This window comes from Gekko japonicus, unplaced genomic scaffold (genome assembly GCF_001447785.1).
Source record: "Gekko japonicus isolate JY-2015 unplaced genomic scaffold, Gekko_japonicus_V1.1 scaffold458, whole genome shotgun sequence".
NCBI lineage: Eukaryota > Metazoa > Chordata > Lepidosauria > Squamata > Gekkonidae > Gekko > Gekko japonicus.
Window position 1 is genome coordinate 92,344 of NW_015176465.1, and position 22,884 is coordinate 115,227.

Here is a 22,884-nt window from a genome sequence, read left to right on the forward strand (position 1 = left end):
CTAAGCAATGCTCCCTCTAAGCAATGCTCCCTCTAAGCAATGCTCCTTCCAAGCAATGCTCTCTCTAAGCAATGCTCCCTCTAAGCAATGCTCCCTGCTCCCTCTAAGCAATGCTCCCTCTAAGCAATGCTCCCTCTAAGCAATGCTCCCTCTAAGCAATGCTCCCTGCGCTCTCCAAGCAATGCTCCCTGCTCCCTCCAAGCAATGCTTTCTCTAAACAATGCTCCCTGCTCTCTCCAAGCAATGCTCCCTCCAAGCAATGCTCCCTGCTCTCTCCAAGCAATGCTCCCTCTAACCTGTGGAGTCCTGTGAGCAAAAACTCTACTTGGTGAGCTGCTGGCATTAAAGTTGTGAGCGAGCGATTTGGCTGCTGCATAAATCAGTTTGCTCTGGAGCCCTCCTTCCTGAGCTGAGACAAAAATGTGTGAGCTGGAGGCTAAAAAACGGTGAGTGAGCTCTCACTCACTCAGCTTAGGGGGAACACTGCCAATGCTCCCTCTAAGCTGTGGAGTCTTGTGAGCAAAAACTCTACTTAGTGAGCTCCTGGCATTAAAGTGGTGAGCGAGCAATTTAGCTGCTGCATAAGTTAGTCTGCTCTGGAGCCCTCTTTTCTGAGCTAGGACAAAAATTTGTGAGCCAAAGGCTAAAATACTGTGAGCTGGCTCACACTCACTCAACTTAGGGGGAACACTGCCTCTAAGCTGTGTGGAGTGAGTAAAAACTCTTCTTGGTGAGCCACTGGCATTAAAGTGGTGAGCAAGTGATTTGGCTGCTTCATCAGTTCGTTTGCTCTGGAGCCCCATCCTTCCTGAGCTAAGACAAAAATCTGTGAGCTGGAGGCTAAAAAACTGAGCTAGCTCACACTCAGCTTAGGGGGAACACTGCCAATGCTCCCTCTAAGCTGTGGAGTCTTGTGAGCAAAAACTCTACTTGGTGAGCTCCTGGCATTAAAGTGGTGAGCGAGCGATTTAGCTGCTGCATCAATTAGTTTGCTCTGGAGCCCCATCCTTTCTGAGCGCAGACAAAAATGTGTGAGCTGGAGGCTAAAAAACTGTGAGCGAGCTCACACTCACTCAGCTTCGGGGGAACACTGCCTCTAAGCTGTGTGGAGTGAGTAAAAACTCTACTTGGTGAGCTCCTAGCATTAAAGTGGTGAGCGAGCGATTTGGCTACTGCACAAATTAGTTTGCTCTGGAGCAATGCTCCCTCTAAGCTGTGGAGTCTTGTGAGCAAAAACTCTTCTTGGTGAGCTGCTGGCATTAAAGTTGGGAGCGAGCAATTTGGCCACTGCGTAAATTAGTTTGCTCTGGAGCCCTCTTTCCTGAGCTAGGACAAAAATCTGTGAGCCAAAGGCTAAAATACTGTGAGCAGGCTCACACTCACTCAGCTTAGAGGGAACACTGCCTCTAAGCTGTGTGGAGTGAGTAAAAACTCTACTTTATGAACTCTGCGAGTAAAGCTGGGAGCGAGCGATTTGGCTGCTGCGTCAATCCGTTTGCTCTGGAGCCCCATCCTTCCTGAGCCGAGACAAAAATGTGTGAGCTGGAGGCTAAAGAACTGTGAGCTAGCTCACACTCACTCAGCTTAGAGGGGACACTGGTGTGGGGGGGGGCTGTGGAGAGGATGCGCGCCGTTTCCTTCCAGCTGAGGCTTCCCAGAGGCCTCCAGACTCCCCCCCCCCGTGCTGCTGCAGGAGCCGAACTGCTGCCGGGGTGTGGGGGGGGCTCAGATGTTTCCGGGGGGCTCAAGATGCTGAAGATTTCTGGGGGGCTCAAGCGTCTGCATCCAAGGAGCGGCTGGCGTTTCCACATCAGAGGACTTCAGCTGCTGGACAGGGGTCACCAACTGGACTGGAGGAAAATGCTCCTCTCTTCTTTCATTTCGTCCTCACATCAGCCGGCTGATATAGGCTTATGCCTGCTTGTTTAGTTGCGTGCATCATGTATACCCTACTTTTTCCCCTCCGTTTTTGGGGAATGGTTTACATCATATACCCTCTCTTCCATTTTATTCTCAGAACAGCAGTGTGAGGTAGGTTAGGCTGAATGTGTGACCGGCCCAGCAAGCTTCCAGTGCAGAGTAGGGATTTGTGCAGAGTCGGGATTCGAACCTGGGTCTCTCAGATCCTCTTCTCACGTTCTGACCCCTGCATCAGACTGGTTCTTCATTCCTAATGTCTGGGAATGGGCAATCGAAGCTTTTTCATGGTCTGTGGAGGCGCATAATGTCACTTGGCAAATAACATGATGTTAAATCTCCGTTAAAGGGGTGGGGTGTTTTTTGCCACTTGGCTGGCAGCACTAGGAACGGGGGAAGCCTCTGCCTGAAGCCCTTTGGAGACCCCCTGTTAGCTTCAGTAGGTAGTACTACTTGGTGACATGGAACAAGCTCCTTGTGTTCATCTTTAGATTGCTTTTAGTAATGGAAAACTATGAGGAAGAGGACTTGAGGTTGTGGCCTGAGACATCTTGAGGGCATTGGCCATGGCTCAGGGGATCTATTTCGCATGCAGAAGGTCCCAGGTTCAGTCTCCAGTTAAAAGCTAAATGCAAGTGATGTGAAAGATCTTCACCTGGGACCCTGGACAGTATTAACCTTGATAGATCAGGGATTTGACTTGGTAGAAGGCAGCATCGTGTATTAATTTTCCAGTGTTGCGGCACATCTGTAGTGACTAATTCTCTTGAGAGAGTTTGAGTTTTTGAGCAGTTCGTAGCCGCAGCTGTATAACTTGAGCCTTATGGCAACTTAAAGGTGAACAGCATTTTATTTGAGCATGGACTTCACCTGAACTTGAGACCATGCCTTCAGACCATGCTTATTCACTTATGAGAATGAAATGAGATGGGGTGGGCAGCAGGATCAAGGGGGGCGGTGGGCTCAAGTCCACAAAAGCTTGTCCTGAAATAAAGCCACTACCCTGTTTCCCCGAAAGTAAGACATCCCCCGAAAATAAGACCTACTTACAGTTTTGCCTCTCGCTGAAATATAAGACATCCCCTGAAAATAAGACCTCCCCGATAATAAGGCCCCCCGAAGCTACCGTAACTCTAGACTCTGGACCGTAGCGGTGGGTGCCGCCGCGAGGCTCACTGTTAGCCGCCGCGCAGCCGGAGCAGACAGGAAGTGCGAGGTCTCTTTTAACCAGAGCCCGCGCCGCCACCAGGACAAGCTGCCACCTGCTGCTCGCTCTGCCCTGACGGGGTGTACCGTATTCTTCTTCATGGAAAAATAAGACATCCCCCGAAAATAAGACCTAGCGCATCTTTGGGAGCAAAAATTAATATAAGACACTGTAAATGCCATAGAAGTCCCCCCTCCTTTTTTTTTTTGCTGCCACAGACCTAACACAGTTCCAGGTGGTCAGCCGTGTTGCTCTGAAGCAGTAAAAAAAAAAATAGAGTCCGGCGGCACCTTTGAGATCAGCAAAGGCTTATTCAAGGTGTGAGCTTCCGTGTGCGCATTTGAAAAAGGGTGCCTTGCATACCTTGAATAAACCTCTGTTGGCCTTAAACGTGCCGCTGGACTCTAAATTTGTTCTAGACGTAACACAGTTCATGTTCTGGAATGACTGTGCTGTAATTCTTATGAAATCCTAGTAAGATAAGTGAGGCCCCGGTCACACGGGCCGGATATCGCAGGGGGGGAGGCGTGGCTAATTGCCCCATAGGAAACTAACGCGTGGCTGCCCGAGCACAGGTCCTGTGGTTCGGGGGAAATGCCGATCAGACGGGTATCCTGCAGCGCAGCACAGAAGCCGCACCACGCAATCGCTCTTTGTGCGCATGCGCTGTTGCGCAATCTGCGGAGACAAATAGTGGCGGCCGCCGGATGCCACGTAAGTCCACCGGTAATGCGATCAGACGCCCGCCCTTGGCCCGCGGTTTCAGGAAACTAGTACCTCGTAGGTACTAGTTTTTAACTCCGCACCTTCAGCGGGGAGCCATGGGTTCGCCACGGGAGCACTGCGCTTCCCAGATGTTGGGGTGAGATCGCGCCCGGAAAAGCCGCGGGACTCCCGTGCCTCTCCCGCGGCAACTTTTGCCGTGTGACCGGGGCCTAATACTATTCCTGCATTTTTAAATGGGTTGAGGAGCTGAAAGAGAATAGCTTATCTACAGCCCTCTGGTGAGTCCATTACCAAAGAACAACGCATACTGGGGACTGCCCAATGTGTGGTCCAGGCTCTTCGGCATTGCACCTGTGAATACTCGAGGTGGGTGGTGGTGGAGGGATACACAGCATCCATTTTTACGTTTGTGCATCCGTGAGTGCTTTGAAAGTGAACGCGACTATTCTGAATTGGTAATGGAGGCCCAGTGGGAAGGGAGGGCTACTGCATGGCGACTTCTTGCTGTTGGGAAAAAAACACTATTTTTCTACTTCGGATTTGTTTTTTTTAAAGAAGAATGTCGGGTCATAAGACTGCAACTGGTTGCTTGAAACAGAGGTCCTTGGGAGCCCTTGTTGCCGTTCATGGTTATAAAATATATTGGAAGAGGCTAGAAATGGCTGTTTCCCAGAAAGCTGAAAGAAATGTGGTTCAGTTATTATTGCTTGACTTTTAGGCACTTCATTTGTCTTCTTTCTGTTAGTTCAAAGGCCTGCCTATTAGATAAATTGGAGACAAAAAGAAATCAGGCCATACACCACAGGCGGTGATATTTCTCTGTTGCCATTTGCAGTTGGTTTCAGTCCTAATTCCAGTTTGTGAGCTGACTCTGGCTACTTGTCTTTGGCTTTATGTGGCAGGTGTATCCATGTAGGAGCTGATGCAGGAAGCTGCAGATATCAGGATCAATGCTCCCTCTAAGCTGTGGAGTCCTGTGAGCAAAAATTCTACTTTGTGAGCTACTGGCATTACAGTTGTGAGCGAGCGATTTGCCTGCTGCATCAATTAGTTTGCTCTGGAGCCCTCCTTTCTGAGCTAAGACAAAAATGTGTGAGCCAGCAGTGAAAAAACTGAGGTAGCTCGCACTAACTCAGCTTAGAGGGACCACTGATCAGGATCCATCAACCCTAATGCTGCAGCATCTGCTGCTTATGGAAAACATATACATGAATCTTTGCAGCCCCATTACAGTTTTTGTGAGTGGCTGTGTTTTAAAAACCAATCACCTCTCACTCATTTTATGCATAAAACCTTTTAAAAAATAATTATGCAGATAAGCTCTCAGAAATAAAAAACTTTTTCAGGTGCCACTAGCAGCGTGTTCCATGCCTCATTCATACATGCAGTTTGCGCAGATTGCTGTGTATCTTCTAAAATGTCCACGCTGCTGTTCTAATAGCCTGCCTGGAAACACAATAAAAAGAGCATTAACCGCAATTTGCAAATCAAAAAGGCAGCACTGCCTCTCGGCTTCTATACCGTGCATGCTACACCTGGCACTTAAAAGATGGCAGAGATGCGGCAGAAACACCTCTCAGAAGGTTCAACAGATGAGCTCTGTGTGTATTGGCCCATGCATCTAAATGGTCAACTGTCAAGAGTATTCTTCCGTCTCTGAGTGATGAGGTAATGGTGAGCCGTTGTGGATGAAAGAGCTGCTGGTGGGAAGAGGAGGAAATGGTTGACAAAGTTGTTGCGGAAAGAGAATTATTCTACAGCCATTTTTGAGCGAGTTTCACTTAAATAAACAGCACAGAAACAATATAATGTGGATCTAATGAACTTGTTGTGAAGTTGCCTACTGATCCGTTTCAAGCAGCCATTAAAATGGCTGGTGGTCACACAAGAATTTTGGTCATCATAGAAAGAGATTTGTATCAAGAATATTGGGACGCAGCTACTAGGTTGAAGAAGAATGTCATGAGAGTTGAAAAAAATAGTTCTAGTAAAACACTGTTGTGCAATTTTGACAACTTGATCTGTTTTCTATTTTCTCAGCCACGCCAAAGAAATTCTCCATTGTTTGAAGTATAAGTATTTCAAGGAGCTTGAAAATCAGGTGGTAGATGGTCAAAAAATCGAAATGCCGCAACCATTAAGCTGGTAAGGTTTCTTTGCATAATAGGCATCACTGTGCTTAATTTGCTTTGCCGTTTAATTGTAATTGGTAGCGAAGGCATCTTAGATCATTACATACCCTGACAGACAGCAGTTCTCTGGGGTCTCCAGTGGTGGTCTCTTGCATCACCCGCCCATCCAATGTTCCCTCTAAGCTCTGCAGTGTTGTGAGCAGAAACTCTACCTTGTTAGCGAAAAAAGCTAGCGGCATTAAAGTTGTGAGCGAGTCTAAATTTGACTATCACGTATGTTCGTTTTTTAGAAGATTACTTCCATAACCTTATAAAATACCTTAGAATAAATTATATTTAAATTATATTTGAAGAATAATTTAAACATTATAAGAGAAACCAGAATCAAGTCAAATTTCACCCACCGTTTCCCACTATATTGGTAGACCGGTCCTCCAGAGAACAAGTCTACATGCCCAGTCCATTATATTGGTAGACCTGGCCATGCACCGTCGCTTTGTGCTGAGCCTTAGAAAACATACCAGCACTTGGGAAGGAAAAACTCTTGCACTCTACTTTGGGGTTGTTTTTTTTAGTGAAATATGACAACCAGCATTACAGGTCAAGTATAACAGAGGAGGGACAATCACTGTCAGACCCCTGCCTAACCTAACAGGAAATTGCTTAAATCTTATCAACCTGCCCAAACTACTTATTTATTCAAATATTTATATCCCACTTTTCCCTGTGACTCAAGGCAGCTTACAAATCATACTGAAAAACATAATAGGGGTGTGCAATTTTTTTAAAAAATCCCGTTTTTTCTGACTCCATTGTAGCCTATGGGGGCCATTATAGTCAGTGGGCCCCATAGGCTATAATGGAGAAGCAATCTAAGGGTATCTAGGGTTTGGGAGGGGATCTGTTTTTTAGGTAGAGGCACCAAATTTGATGGTGCTTCTCCTCAAAACCTCCCCACCCCCCCAAGTTTCAAAAAGATTGGACCAGGGGGTCCAATTCTATGGGCCTCAGAAGGAGGTGCCCCCATCCTCCATCGTTTCTAATAGGGGGGGGGATGCCTTGTGAGCAGAAGCAGAAAGCCCTGAGCTGCCTGTTAACATTTTGTGCACCAAGCACCCCTTAGCACAGCTTAGAGGGAACTGTGCTCCCATCTACAGCCATACTGCTATTACTGGACAGTGGTATTCTCAGGGAGCCTTACAAGCATCGTGGGGGGAAAACCCTGGTAACGTGGAACTTGAAAGGTTTACAGTTAAAATACAGAATTCACTATGTGCAGAAGGAGTCTGGTTTCCTTTATGATTTTGTCAGTGCCAGGGATTGGAGGAGGATGGCTGCAGTTTTATGGCGGAGCCCATAGAAGTTTGAAGAATCTGTCTCTGTCAGCTTCAGCACTGGGAAAAGTAGCACGACTGAAGCAGAAGGCTTGCGGCTCACCTCTTGGGAAACTGCTGTCAGTTTGCAGTTCTAAGCTGGATCCGTGAATGGTCTGGTTTGGTTCGAGGTGGCCGTTCACATCTTTAAATATCTGATGTGCAAATAAAACGGCTTTGGAAGAGTGTGTGGGAAATGCCGCTCCCTTTTAGGATTTTAAAGTATACTTGTAATGGGGTTAAGTTTATATTGTCACTGTCATGTTTTAATAATTATCGCTATTCTTAAAGATAGTGTTTTTGTAACATGCTTATTGGTTGACACGCTTCTGTCACTTGCGATAATTTGAATTCCTGTATTTTCCATATACAATATGAATCCATGAGCCCACTGTTAAAATTGCATTGGAGTGTTTATTGTGCCTCTTCCGATTTTTGAAGACACTGTACGCAGAGCATCTATTTTTTTTCCCTTCAGGTATCCAGAAGAGTTAGCGTGGCACACAAACCTAAGCAGAAAAGTCTTGCGTAAGTCTCCACAGCTAGAAAAGTTTCATCACTTTCTCGTTAGCGAGACAGAATGCGTAAGTACATTTCTCAGGTTTTTCACCTTTTGCCTTATTGGGGGCCCTCTTTGCTTCAAGAAGTCTTCTTCCCATCAAGAATCACCGTTTGCTGCAGCAGTGGTCTTCAACCCCTGGGGTCATCCAGCCCAGCCTGCTGAGTCGTGGATCCTTGTAGGGCCTCCACTTTTTTTCTTCTGCTGCTCTCTGGAAACCCCTGATGCTGCCACCCCGCTGCATGCAGAGCAAAGGCATGGTACCGCCGGCCGCTCTTTGCACACACGCGATGGGAGGAGGCAGCAGGGTGGTGAGGCAAGGGCTCTCAGTGGGTGAGAGGGTTCCTTCGTAGCTTTGACCTTTAATCGGTTCCTTACTGGGGCATAAGCTTCCCTTAGGATTCTGCTCCACATCTCTCTTGGTTCACTATCGACAGTCCTAACTTTGATCCTAGAGAAGTCATAACTGCAGCGTCCCTTCTGTCTGCCTGATGTTAACATGCTTGCCGATCAGTGCATCCCAGTACTTGGTTTATCCAAAAAGGGAAGGAAAAAAAAAAAACACCCGGGGAAAAATACCTTACGGTCATCCAACCTTGATGTAATCAGAGCATGGATCATTGTGGCCAGATTCTGCTTTTCAGGGAGTGGCCGTGGCTCGTGTGTCAGCCGAAGCTGATAAAAGACACTGAGTGCTACAGAGGAGATCTGGGCCTCCATCTCTAGGCCTGGATCTAGCAGTATCCCCAGGCTACGAAGCTGCTTCTTCAGGGGGGAATGCTATGCAGCCCCTGTCCAGAAGAGGCTGACCCCCGCGGTCCTCCAGCTGTTTCGTCACTGACCCAAGAGCACTTCTTGTCTAGATTGAGCTTCAGTTTATTGGCCCTGATCCATCCCATGACTACCTCCAGGCACCTGTTCAGGACTTCCACAGTCCCACTGGAAGCAGCTGTGAAGGAGAAGTAGGGCTGGGTGTCATCCACATATCGGTGGCTCCTTCGTCCAGATCCCCTGAAGACCTCTCCCAGTTGCTTCATGTAAATGCTGAACAGCATAATAATAATAATAATAATAATAATAATGCTTTCGATTTATTAATCGCTTTCCCCACGAGTGGGCTCAAAGTGATTTACAGTTACACTTTTAGACAGGGGACTAACAATGTTTCATAGGGGATAGGAAAGACAACATATAATTCATTTTTAGTTGCACACACCGTAACTGCACAGTGGAAACGTCTCTAACTTGGATCAGTCATGTCCCGAACGGCTGCGTCGACCGGTTTGATGATGTTGGGGCTTCAGGACCGGTATGTCATATCACCACACTGCCACCGCCTGGCCGGAGCATCCCACTGCAGGGATTTTTCTTGTAGCCGAGTAGTTTCTTCCGCTTTCCGGTCCTGGAGCAGGACGTCCCAACCGACAACTAACACCTTCTCAGAGGGGAGTTGGTGTGCCCACCCTCTCTAAGGAGTGGTTCCCATTTTATCTACTCACCAAGGCTTTCGAATCGTTGGGTGAACGATGAGCTGGGGACAACAGGCCGGCTGCTCACACCTGCGCGGGGCTCGAACTGACACAGTTCGGATGTTAAGACAGTGGGATAATACCTACTGTGCCACCGCTCCCCGCATAGGAGACAAGATGGAATCCGATGGGACCCCACAGCCTAAATGCTGTGGGGCTCAGCAGCAGCAGCCCCCCCCCCCACCTACAGCACCTAATGAAGTCCCCAAGATCAAGCCTTTTTTTTAGTTTGTTAGCAAATGCCTTATAGGTCTTGAGGCCGTGAAGTTGTGTTTTCTCTGCTAGGGCTGTATTCGTAAGTCTTCTCGTTGTGTGTACCTTGTAGAATCCCTTGGACTGTCAGACATGTTTTTTGACTTCTTTTGCCAACCTTTGCACACATCCTGCCTCTTGATTTGTACCCCGCCAACCCACCCTAATTCTTTTCTGGGACAAAAGGTTAATCTGCATGCTGTGTTCCCATTACTGGGTAGTACTGGTTGGCGAAACTCTTTAATAAGAACTTAAGTCTCTGAAATCTGATTGCCACTGGAAGACAGGTTTTGCAGCTTTCAGTGAAAGAGAGGCTCTTATATGTGAATATAACACAAACTGCAATATAACGAAGTTTTAAGTCCAGTGGCACCTTTAAGGCCAACAAAGCTTGATTATGGGTGTAAACTTTCATGTGCATGCACAAAGTGCCACTGGATTCAGAGGTGCCACTGGACTCAAACTTTGTTCTGTTGCTCCAGATACTACTATGCCAAAACACCTTAGAATACCCTGTACTTTTCATATGTCTCTTTTTTAAAAGTGTATTTTCTGTTCTGTATTCCTAATTATACGGTGGAAATGAAACTACTTATCTTTTTTTTTTCTGTTTTTGCTTTAGGGGAACATCAGTCGTCAAGAAGCGGTCAGCATGATTCCTCCCCTGCTGCTCAATGTTCAGCCTCATCATAAGGTTAGTTCTTCCGTTACTGTGCAGTCCTGAAATAGCATTGGAGGAACAAAACAGCTTGCACGCCAGTGGTTTCATCTTACCGGTTTGTCTTGCATCTTCTGTTCAGTTGATTAGCAATGAGTCCAGTAGATGAGGACTGGAAATCCGGATGGGGTGCAGGAGGCTCTGTTCAGTTGAAGCACTGTTTCATGCTCCCCAAGTCTGAAGCTTGATTTGCTACAAGCTGCTTATATTCAGTGACCATCTCTCTCATTTACTTGCTTGTCCAAAACCTTCATTCTTCTGTCATATTGCCACGATGTGTCCTGTGTACATGTAGGCATACATGTCCTGTGCACATGCGTTGCATTCCCTTCCCCACATGACCGATGCTCCCTCTAAGCTGGAGTCTTGTGAGCAAAAATTGTACTTTGTGAGCACTGTTCCCTCTAAGCTGAGTTAGTGTGAGCTATCTCACAGTTTTTTAGCCTCTGGCTCACACATTTTTGTCTTAGCTCAGGAAGGACGGCTCCAGAGCAAACTAATTAATGCAGAAGCCAAATTGCTTGCTCACAGTTTTAATGCCAGTAGCTCACAAAGTAGAATTTTTGCTCACAAGACTCCACAGCTTAAAGGGAACATTGTTTGTGAGCTACCACCATTAAAGTTGTGAGCGAGCAATTGGCTACCGCATACATTAGTTTGCTCTGGAGCCCCATCCTTCCTGAGCTAAGACAAAAATGTGTGAGCCGGCGGCTAAAGAACGGTGAGCTAGCTCACACTAACTCAGCTTAGAGGGAACACTGCACATGACCTGTCTGTCTCTCCTTATGTACCTAAGAACATATTAACTGCTGGTAAACAAATATGTTACTGCTGTCAGATAATACTCAGCAGCGTGTTTGATTTTTTTTTTTTTTTTTGTAATTTTTCTCTTGGCAGATTCTAGACCTGTGTGCTGCTCCTGGGTCTAAGACCGCCCAGCTTATTGAAATGTTGCATGCAGACATGAGTATTCCTTTCCCAGGTACATGAGCAATTGGGCTAAAGTAGAGATTTTAATCATGGTTTATTTGAGGAACTGAAACACACCGTCTTAAGGTAAGTCTTCTTGAATTAGCTGATGACTTCAAAAATATTTTTTTGCTTCCAGAGGGATTTGTAATCGCAAACGATGTCGACAACAAGCGCTGCTATTTGCTGGTTCACCAGGCCAAGCGGTTGAACAGCCCTTGCATCATGGTTGTAAATCATGACGCCTCCAGCATCCCGAATTTACAAATAACCAAGAATGGAAAAAAGGAGATCCTTGTTTATGACAGGATACTATGTGATGTCCCATGCAGGTATTTTATGTGTGTGTGTGTGTTTTAATATTAAAAAGCTTTGTGCCATCTTCAACCTGTTGAATGTAGTATATTTTTGTGTTGCCTCAAGGGTCCTAATGTGATCAACAGGATAGAAGAGCAGGATTTCTATCGGAGACCTGGTTAAAATGGGTTTCCGTCACAAAGCTCATTGGGTGATGTTGACCAGTTAGTCCCCCAACCTAATGAAACTCACAGGGGTGAGGGGTGAATGAGCAGCACTGCCTGCCCATCCGGGGCCATAGCCTGGATTTTTGACTTTGGGGGGCATTTAAATAAGTCGGGGGGGCACTGTGTCAGGAGCGACGAGAGAGTAACAGTTTTTCAAAAGTGGCAAGAGAGAGGGGGCTGGTGTAGGGATCAGATGTGCCCTGCGCCGTGCCTCGCCCACAGCCAGCCAGAGGTACACTGCCAGTAGGCAGGGCAGGGTGACGGCTCGGCTCAGTGTGGCTGTGGCGCACGCAAAAAATAAACTGGATGGATGGGAAGTCGGGAGGTCAGGGGGGCCTGGCCCCGAGATGCCCACTGTGGCTACAGGCCTGCTACTGTCTGTACTCTGTCCTTCACTTGTGTATATCCAGAGAAAAAGTGCATTGCTTTAGACATTTCCGGATTTATTTACGATATTTGTAGTCAGCCTTTGTCACTGAGACGCCAGGTGAATTATGTGTGTGTCCGTACAGGCAACAGGATGGGGCATCCAATAAACAGGGCAATGGGATTTGTTTTCTGTAAGTCTGAAACAGGGCTGAAAACAAAGCATAAGCATGATTGTGATGCATTAATGCAGAAATTACATAGTACGAATATTTTTCCACAATGGGCAATCCATAGTATGTACGAAATGTGCATTTGTTTTGGCCAGTTTGTATGAAAAGCAACTTAGGCCCCGGTCACACGGAGCATTAGGCACGCTAGAGAGACGGAAGATAGGCGGATTTTCCGGGCGCGATCTCACCGCCACATCTGGGAAGCGTAGAGCTCCCGTGGCGCACCCGAGGCTTCCCGCCGAAGATGCGGGGTAAAAAACTAGTACCTCTGAGGTACTAGTTTCTGGAAACCGCGGGGCAAGGGCGGGCGTTTGATCGCATTTCCAGTGGTAGTTCCGGTGCCCACCAATGTTCCCTCTAAGCTGTGGAGTCTTGTGAGCAAAAATTCTACTTTGTGTGCTACTAGCATTAAAGTTCTGAGCGAGCGATTTGGCTGCTGCATACATTAGTCTGCTCTGGAGCCATCCTTCCTGAGCTAAGACAAAAATGTGTGAGCTGGAGGCTAAAAAACTGTGAGCCAGCTCACACTAACTCAGCTTAGAAAGAACACTGGTGCCCACCTATGTCCCCTCGCAAAAAGGTTCCCCCCCCCCCAAGTCTCCACGGATGCGCACAAGCACCCAACGGAGCATGCGCACAATTCAGTTTTTTAAAAAAACAAACAACAACCCCCGTTTGCCGCGCCACTCTGCTTCTTTGCCACGTCATGTGATCGGCACCTCCTCCCTAATCACGGGAGCTCGACGGGACCTCAACCCGATGCCTGATCGCGCAGTCGCGCATTAGTTTGCTCCGGGGCAAATAGCCACTCCTCCCCTCCGCATTTTCCTGCCCGTGTGGCTGAGGCCTTAAAATGGCTCAGAGCCAAACTTCCAGATATGACTGAAATAACATGCAGAAATGTCTTTTGCAGTGGAGATGGAACCATGAGAAAGAACATCGATGTGTGGAAAAAGTGGACTACACAAAATAGCTTGCAGCTGCATGGGTAAGGAAGGATTTACTATTTTTTCCCCAGATCCCTTCTTTTGCATGAGCTAAGCAAGCTTCATGACCGTGATTGTTGCTTGTGCAAGAACGTGGAAGGGCAGTTTTGCCTGATGCCCCCTATGTCCTCCACCATCCCACCTGGTGCAGTGTTGCTCAGGAGTGTTGACAACTGGTGTGACATTTTGCATACATGGAGCATACGTTTCCAACACTTGATGGGTCTAACAAAGTGGGCCCTGGCTCACAAAGTTGTGCCTTTCAGGAGCCACAGGGCAGAACAAGAAAGCGTAGTCTGGGTTTGCTTGCTTTGGAATCACGGGGCAGCCTGTCTCATGCAGAGCTGGTGGGGTGCAAACCAGCACATTAGAACCATTTCCTTGCGCAGGCTGCAGTTAAGGATTGCAACCCGTGGAGTGGAACAGCTGGCAGAAGGAGGCCGAATGGTGTACTCCACGTGTTCCTTGAACCCGGTTGAAAATGAAGCTGTTGTTGCCTCTCTGCTGGAAAAAAGTGAAGGTAAGCATAGCTGCTTCGGGTTGTAATAGTGAGAACATAAATTAACAGAATCATACCAATGGAGATGGGAGTTTCTGCACTGACAGAACAGCGTATGTGTGATTGTAAAAATGCTGAGCTGGTTTCAGCCATCTTTCGTCTAATTGCTTTCCTGCTTATTACAGCCCCCATCTCACATAGCGTTCGTCCGTGCAGCTACAAGCATGGACGGCTTCAAGAGGGAATTAGGTAAAACATATGGAGCAGAGGTCCATCAGTGGGTATTAGTCACAAGGTATAGATCGGAACTCTCAGTCTGGGGCAAGTGATGCTCTGTATTCCTGGTGCTTGGAGTGTGTGGGGCAAGAGTGGGAGGGCTTCTAGTGCCCTGGCCCCACCGCTGGACCTCCTGATGGCACTTGGTATTTTTGGCCACTGTGTGACACAGAGTTTTGGACTGGCTGGGGCATTGGCCTGATCCAACATTGGCTTCTCTTGCGTTCTTATTCGGTGAAAGGGAGAAAAAATTATCTTTGTCAGTTTTCTCCACCCCTTGCATAACCTCTTATCATGTCCCCTTAGTCATCTCTTTTCTAAACGGGAAAGACCCAAACTCTTCAGGTTTTCCTCTTGGGGAAGGTGCTCCATTCAGAAAGGCCCTGGCACCACAAGATACAACAGAACTCTGAGCCTATTTTGGGATGTTGAATTATCATCAATTTCTTCCAAATCTCTCAGCCCTATTGGAACCCTTACATCTCCTCTTGAGGAAAGACACTGTCTGGCACAGGGGTCTGAGGCAAAAAGAAAAAAGTTTCAAAAATCTGAGAGACTCTTGAAATCTTCAAATCTATCGGTCCATTTTGACCTTGCAAAGGAATTGATCCCTATCTTGTGCTACTTCATCTTATAGTGGAGGGGGGCAGTATTGTCACACAACATGGGAAGTCAAGAAGAACGGCCTCTAGCATATGTTTCAAGGTCACTCAGTAAAGCAGAGCGAGGTTATTCACAAGTGGAGAAAAAGGGGCCTAGCCATTATCTTTGACGTAAAAAAATTCCATCAGTATCTGTATGGGACACCATTCACCATTGTCACGGACCATAAACCGTTGCTTGGACTCTTTAATGAAAGTAAAGTTGTGCCCACCATGGCAGCAGCCTGGTTACAATGTTGGGCGCTTTGTCAAGCACTATTCAGTTGATGTGGACTCTAGAAAAGAAGGCGTTGTCGGCAGAGCAGTATTACTTTTCCTTTTTCTTTTTAAGTACCCATTAGGTACACTTCTATTATTTTTCATATTATACACATACAAACATACATACAACATATAAGCAAACATCCACTTACATACATAAGACATACAAAGAGATCAGTATATTTTCTTATAACTGTATTACCATATTTAAAAATTTTCTTGAATCACTTTCTATGGGTTTGCTTAAGTTTCTGTATACTCTCTATCTTTTTACCATCGTTTCTGATTAACTGAAAGAGATTAATAATACCAGAAATTTCATTTCTTTGAAGTATGCATTTATATTATACCAGTCATACAGTTTTTTCCACGTCTTTTGAAATGTTGGGTCCAATGTTCCCTCTAAGCTGTCGAGTCTTGTGAGCAGAAATTCTACTTTGTGAGCTACTGGCATTAAAATTGTGAGCGAGCGATTTGGCTACTGCATAAATTGGTTTGCTCTGGAGCCATCCTTCCTGAGCTAAGACAAAAATGTGTGCGCCGGAGGCTAAAAAAATGTGAGCTAGCTCACACTTAACTCAGCTTAGAGGGAACACTGGTTGGGTCTGTTGTCCCTCTCATCAACGATGACAGTTTGTCATTTTCACCTGTCTCCAAAAGTTTATTCACATATTCTTAGAACAGCAGTATTACTTTTTCAATGGCCGCCCACACCCACCTCCGTCAGGAAGTGAGCTTGCTACTCTCCCATGTGAGGACTGCAAGGATGACACGACAGTGAAAACAGGGTTGCGCTGACCTGTGGCTGTTCATCGAGTGCCTTCTGTGCAGGACCATATCCTCCCTCCTCCCCCACTGTGGGCTGTAGTGGTCGTCCAGCACGGCAGTGAGCGGAGAACTGAGGGAGGAGGGCTTTCCCTGCCTCCAGCGCATGATCATTTGGGCGAGAAGACTCTCTTGGGACAGGGGGGGGGGGAGCACTCCGAGGCGTCTCCAAACTGCCGGAGGCCTGCAAAAAGAATCTCCGCGGCCGGCATGTGCACACTCGGTCCCCCGTGTTCCTGCACCGGAGACACTCGGTGAACAGCCGTCACGGCTAAGTGCCGCCCTGTTTTTTCTCGGCCGCTTCGATGTGTCCTCAGAATCTCCAAAGTCAACATTTCCAGGTTGCTCAGAATGGCATAAACGTCCCTTGGCGAATTTTTTTTACAGTAGTTTTCCTTATTGTTCAAAGGTGCCTTAGAACTTGCTGATGTCTCTTTGGAACTGCCGGGTCTGAAGAGGATGCCAGGGGTTACGCAGTGGAAGGTAACTCGCTCGCTCTCTCGAAAAAAAAGTGTGCTATGATACAACAAGTGGGGGGCACCTCATTTTCGCCCCTTCTCTCCTTCCTTGACCTTGCAAGACCCTTATCCTCACTTTCCTCTGCTTCCCTCACTCCTTCCCACCCACTCACCCACCCACTCACGAACCAGGCCCCCCCCTGCAGTGTTCCCTCTAAGCTGAGTCAGTGTGAGCTAGCTCACAGTTTTTTAGCCTCCAACTCACACGTTTTTGTCTTAGCTCAGGAGCAAACTAATTTATGCAATACCCAAATCACTCGCTCACAACTTTAATGCCAGTAGCTCACAAAGTAGAATTTTTGCTCACGAGACTCCACGGCTTAGAAGGAACATTGCCCCCCAGTCTTCAGCGCTACTCGTTACTTCATTTGTACCTTGCCTTTCTCCCCAGTGGGGACCCAAAGCCACTTATGTAATTTCCCTCCCTTCCGTTTGATCCTCACAACAACCCTGTGAGGTTAGCTGGGCTGAGGATGTGTAACTGGCCCAGGGTCACAAAGTGAAGCTTCCGCGGAGGAGTGGTGCCTTGAACTACAAGCATGGACAGCTTCAAAAGGGAATTAGATAAGCATATGGAGCAGAGGTCCATCAGTGGCTCTTAGCCACAAGGTATAGATAGGGGCTCTGGGGCAAGTGATGCTCTGTCATCTTGGTGCTTGGGGGGGGGGGTCAACAGTGGGAGGGCTTCTAATGTCCTGGCCCCACTGGTGGACCTCCTGATGGCACCTGGTATTCCTGGCCACTGTGTGACACAGAGTGTTGGGCTGGATGGGCCTTTGGCCTGATCCAACATTGGCATCTCTTATGTTCTTATGAACCTAGGTCTCCCAGATGCCAGCCTGGAACGCCACACTGACTTTCACGTGGTGACTGCGGGTGAACAGGAGTGGGCAGCCAGGCCTGCCTGTGTTGCCCCCTGGTCTGTCCCCGTGAGTCTCCCCCTCTCAAAGGCCACAACAGACCTGAAGGGGGGGCTCTGCCCCTCCGTCCGCCTGTTGACTGAGAACAAGGCTCAGACGCCGCCAACTGCGGTGTGCTCGATTGAAATGTGCTGTTTCCATGTCTGCTGGAGGAGATGGTTCAGTATCAGTCTGCTGGGAGGGGATGCAGTGTCGCCGCTGGGTGGGCAGTGTCAGTTTAAGACGTGTTCACATTTTCCAATCCAGGTAATGACGAAAGATGGGCAGTGGTTTGAAGACTGGAAAGCTGTGCCTCCCAGCAGGCACACCCAAATACGGCCCACCATGTTCCCCTTGAAAGATGAAGCAAAGCTTAAAGCCTTGAATTTGGAGCGCTGGTACGTGTTCTTGCTATATTGCGAAGCTGAAGTACTTGGCATACTTTGCTGGTAGTTGGTCTGTATCAGGGCTCCTTTTGGAGTTCTTCATGTTGTAGCTTCTTGGTTCCCCACTGCTGCTCTTTGGATGGTTCCCATATAGTTCTTCTTTCTTCTGTCAGCATCTAGACTGTTCTCTTAGGATGTAAGCTCTTCTGAAGTCTAGGTTGATATAAAAGTCGTCAGGATGTAATTTTTTCTAGAGATAAGCAGAAATAGTTAAAGTGATTGCTTGGATAGTAGGATGAAACGTTTGTAGGGGTGCTGAGGATGGTTGGCTGCCTAAGTGGATATGCTTATAGTCAGGTTTTAATTTTTATTTTTTAAGAAACACTAGGGTAGAAAATGACCATGTAGTATAGGAACCATTTTGGACACTGAGATAATTAGAGAAATATGTGCGTTCTTTTCTCTAGCCACATATCCTTCCCATTTTAGTCATTATGGATTACTTTTTAGGAGTCTGAAGCGATTTCCCCTCTGGTGCAAGGAGAGGTGGGTAAAGCAGTTGGAGTGGGAGGGGGCCTTGTGCTGATTAGGGAAGCAGCAGCAGCTCTGTGGCGAGTCTGCACATGATGGATATGTGTGTGAATGCGCAGAGAGCCACTCAAAAGCAAGTCACGTGAAAGAGCAGCCTCATATTTAAAACCCAGAAAGAAGCTTTTGCAGATGAGTGTGATTGGGGACTTAAAACCAAAGTCATTGTAGACAGTTACGATGATTCTGATTTTATACCCAGGGAGATCTTTCTATTGAATGCAGTTGAGTGAAATTCTGATCCTAATATAAATGATGTATGATCATTTTGGGTGGGTATATGAATAAAGCATTAATTATTCTGGTCTTATCTTACTAAATGTTTTAAAGCTCTAGAATACAAGGAAATGTAAAATCCTTCTGAGTAGTTCTGAATTCTTGGTTTGGTGTATTAATATTCAGATAATGTTTTCATTTTGTGTATGTCTGGTGGTTTTAACCTGCATTTAACTGGGAGACTATAAAAATGTGCCTGTTGATACTGATACAACACTTGTTGTTTATCTAGCCTTAGAATTTTGCCACACCACCAAAATACTGGAGGATTCTTTGTAGCTGTGCTAATTAAAAAGTCTGCTATGCCGTGGAACAAACGTCCACCCAAGGTAATATTTACTTTGTGTAAAAAAAATGATGTTGTTAATGGAATATATAAAAAATAAATACAAGTCATGGTATTTGTTTGGTGTAGTGGCTAAGTGTGTGGACTCTAATCTGGGAGAACCAGGTTTGATTCCCCACTCCTCCACTTGCAGCTGCTGGATGGCCTTGGGCAAGCCATAGTTCTGATAAGAGCTGTCCTTGAAAGGGCAGTTCTGGAAAGAGCTCTCTCAGCCCCGCCTACCTCATAGGGTGTCTGTTGTGGGGAGGGGAAGGGGAAGGAGTTTGTAAGCCGCTCTGAGACTCCGAGTGAAGGGTGGCGTATAAATCCAATCTCTTCTTCTGCTTCATGACTCGGAAGTGTAATATTACAATCAGCATGATGTGTGTTTTTACCTTCGGCGGGAGGGTGGAGTAGAAATTTAATAAATAAATAAGTTTAGAGTGGATTCTTGAAAAATTGGTTTGTGTTTTAATTTGTTAGCTGCCTTGGTGGCCCTATCAGGGCAGATATGTGGGCTATAAAAATGCAAAATAAAAGAAAATGTGCTGAAATAGAGGTAAGGATTCAGAGTACCGTAGAGCTAGCTAGTAGTTGTGCTCCCAGGGAGGCTTCAGCTGTGTGCAGAGTTAAGGGGGCACCCTTATAAGTGGTTCTTTGGTGTCCGGCTGTCATAATAATAATAATAATAATAATAATAATAATAATAATAATAATATCTTTCGATTTATTAATCGCTCAGTCCTGCAGAGCTGCTGGCTCTGAGCGATTTACAGTTACACATATTAACAAGGGACTAACAATGATTCATAGGGGGTAAGGGAGGACAACATATAAATCTTTTTTTTAAGTCGCACACGTTTGCAGCCGACGTTGTTCAGCTGTAGACTTAGACGTGTTCCAGACGGCATTCACTCGGCTTGGCTTGATGACGTCAGTTTTTCCAGGACTGCTTCGAGTCATGGCGTCGCACTGCCACCACCTGGCCGTATTGGCCCATCGCAGGCTTCTTAATGCCAAAGAGATCTTTCCAGGCTTCCGAGCTTCCGAGCTGGACATTCTGTTTCGCCGGCTAACACCTCCCCCCACCGGGGGACGTGGTTTGGCTTATTTGTTTCCAGGGTCTGCGGTGGTCACGTGCAGTGGCTGTACTTGTCTGCCCCCCAAGTTACACAAACTTAGCATATATCAGTTTTACCACTGAATGCTCCCCCTCCACAACTTAAACATTACAATATAAAACCAGTATTGTAGAGCAGACAACTTTATTGATGTAGGAATTTAATGACCTATGCCAATGATAGCCAAATCCCAGACATGCCTTCAGTGAGACCCTTGCGTTTGGTCATCAGCCGGCTGTTTGATTCCTCTTCTCTGTGTGCTGCCTTTTTAAGGGCCATGGTTGGGTGGTGGGAGAATTGGGGATGAAGGGACTTCATCCTCAGGGCAGGGTGGTCCAAAAACAAAGTAGAATGCCCACTCTGCAAGCAGCCTTTTCACTCTTATCATCCATAGTATGTGGTCTGATGACAACTTTAAGGAATATATTGTACGACCTTCAGAGAATGGATCTTTTGCTAGTCCAAATGGGAGACGATTCGTGGTATTTCTGGCCACTGTGTGACGGAGTGTTGGACTGGATGGGCCATTGGCCTGATCCAACATTGGCTTCTCTTATGTTCTTATGAATGGTTTACTTAGTGTAGACACTGCTTCAGGAAGTTACCAAACTGAGGGAAGTGGGTGACTTTGGCCCGGCAACGGGAAGTCTGGAAGAATTTTAGTCTTGCCTCCTTGGCGGATTGCTGGGAATCCACCATGTCACGATGCACCCTCTTCCTCAGAGCAGAAGGAACCCTTGCTGGAAGTGCCAGAGTTCTCTTCTGTACGCTTCTCCTCAAGGGAATATGCCGGGCGTGATCCAGCAAGCCTCAAATCGAGATCTGCTTGTAGAACACTCCCACTTCTTTTCTCCTGCTGCGTCTTCCTGCTTCCCCCAGATAAACCCTCCAGGGGCTGGTGGGGTGTCTTTGGGAATGGCGCAGGACAGCGCGGCAGGGGATGCAGCTGGAGCGAATCCTTGGCAGTGGTGGACTCCTCTCCCCCTGGCAGGAGAGGAAATGCTGTCCTGGATCCGAAAAGTCTAGCTTACCCTTGAGCAAATTTCCTTAGTGAGGGTTAGTCACCAGAAATTGTAAGTGTTCTATAGAATAAACTCGGTCTTTATGGGCCTCGCCTTGATACGTTTCCTGGGTTTTGGTGCAGTTCTTGTTTTTGTACAGTGCAACGTTAATAGTGTGGTCTGGTGGTTAAGAGTGCCAGGCTAGTGTCTAGAAACCCAGGTTCAAATCCCCTCGCGTGCCTTGCAAGCCTTGCTGGGTGACCCTGGGCCGGCCACACTGTCTCCGCCTGCCCTCCCTCGTGGGGCTTTTGTGAGGGTTGTAAAACGGAGGAGAGGAGAGCGATGTTCGTTAGCCGCTTTGGGAAGGAAGGCAGAATACAAATGAATTTAAAAAATATCGTATGAAATATTGCTTTTATTTACTGTGAGGCATTGAGTTTAAATTGCTACGTCTCTATCCTTTCATTTTCAGTGGAGTTTGTATGAGCAGTTTTAGAACACTTCTCATCAATGTCTCTCGTAAGAACATTTCTATAACTGACCATTTAGTACCTAAACAGGCTGTAGGCACAGGAGGTCAGTCATCTGTTTCACGAATATCTGGGCCACTTTTGCAGGCCTGCATTTGCATTTATTATTTATTTATATAGATCCTGCTGGCCTCCCCACTTGGGACTCAGAGCGGCTTTTAGAGCATTGTCCTCCGTTTTCTCGCAACAACCTTGTGAGGTAGGTCAGGTTGAGAGTTGGTGACAGGCCCAAGGTCGCCCAGCGAGCTTCCATGGTAGAAGAGGTTTTGTACCCTGTTCGCCCAGGGGTCTTACTGCACCGTTCTCTCCACTGCGCCACACTGGTTCTCCAGTGCTTAGTGATATCCAGTAGAAACGCCTGGATTTCCACCGAAATTCTGCTTTTGAGTGCTTGTTATATTTCCCGTTTCCGAGGGTAGTGAGATGCTAACAAGATTTGGGGGGCATCAGCTTTTGGGACCCCAAGTTCCTGTTGTCTCGTCGGATGTTTCTGTCATTGTCCTTTCTTTTCTTTTTTAAAGAAGTTTTATTAGTTTATATAAAGAAAGAGGGAGAAAACGGGAGAAAAGAAAATGAACAGAAACATACAAAATTCCAATTTAGCAATTTTCATGCATATCTTCTCATTGCAGTTTCGCAATTGTTTCATCTGTCCTTCATGCTATTTTCCCCTTAATCGTATTCTCTCAGTACTTGAGTTTTAACCAGTCATAAAGCGCCTTCCAAGGTCTCATAAATTCTTCCATTTTTCCTCTTGATATGTTTGTCAACTTGTCCATTTCAGCCCATTCCATATTCTGTTTCTGTCATTGTTCTTAATACTTGAATAAAGGCCACTGTCTTAGAAAACAGTAAATTGAACTTGTTTGATACTGTAATGACTTCCAAGGAGATACTTCGTCTATCATGCACATACTATTTTGAATATTTTAATTGAAGCAGAATTTGAACAGCAGCAAGTAGCAAATGGTGCCTGTTACAATGACTAAATGCCTTTTCCTCTTCCTTGAACCGTGGGCCTTCTGTTTTGGAACAGCTTCCACCGTCACAGAAGACAGAACATGTAGCGCAGTCTTCGGAGGCTGTCTCTGTAGAAACGGTTGAAGGCGATGTGGTCACCGAAGCCAGAGGGGAAGATCCCGTGGTGAAGGAGAACCCTGAGAGCAAGAAGGATGGAGTTTGTGGGTACGAACCTGAAAACTTAGCCAAGCATTGCTGGTACTCGA

General features: G+C 46.7%; 1 protein-coding gene across 1 annotated transcript in view; it reads left to right on the plus strand.

Moving 5' to 3' along the window:
• The window catches only part of NSUN2 (NOP2/Sun RNA methyltransferase family member 2), a 45,912-nt gene that overhangs the window by 9,557 nt on the left and 13,471 nt on the right, over positions 1-22,884 (plus strand). Inside the window, exons 2-12 of the mRNA XM_015427080.1 lie at positions 5,891-5,995; positions 7,834-7,939; positions 10,318-10,389; positions 11,311-11,395; positions 11,522-11,714; positions 13,419-13,493; positions 13,881-14,011; positions 16,424-16,497; positions 17,699-17,829; positions 18,914-19,010; positions 22,695-22,843. Coding sequence (XP_015282566.1) covers positions 5,891-5,995; positions 7,834-7,939; positions 10,318-10,389; positions 11,311-11,395; positions 11,522-11,714; positions 13,419-13,493; positions 13,881-14,011; positions 16,424-16,497; positions 17,699-17,829; positions 18,914-19,010; positions 22,695-22,843 — 1,218 coding nt within the window. The remainder of the gene's footprint in view (positions 1-5,890; positions 5,996-7,833; positions 7,940-10,317; positions 10,390-11,310; positions 11,396-11,521; positions 11,715-13,418; positions 13,494-13,880; positions 14,012-16,423; positions 16,498-17,698; positions 17,830-18,913; positions 19,011-22,694; positions 22,844-22,884) is intronic.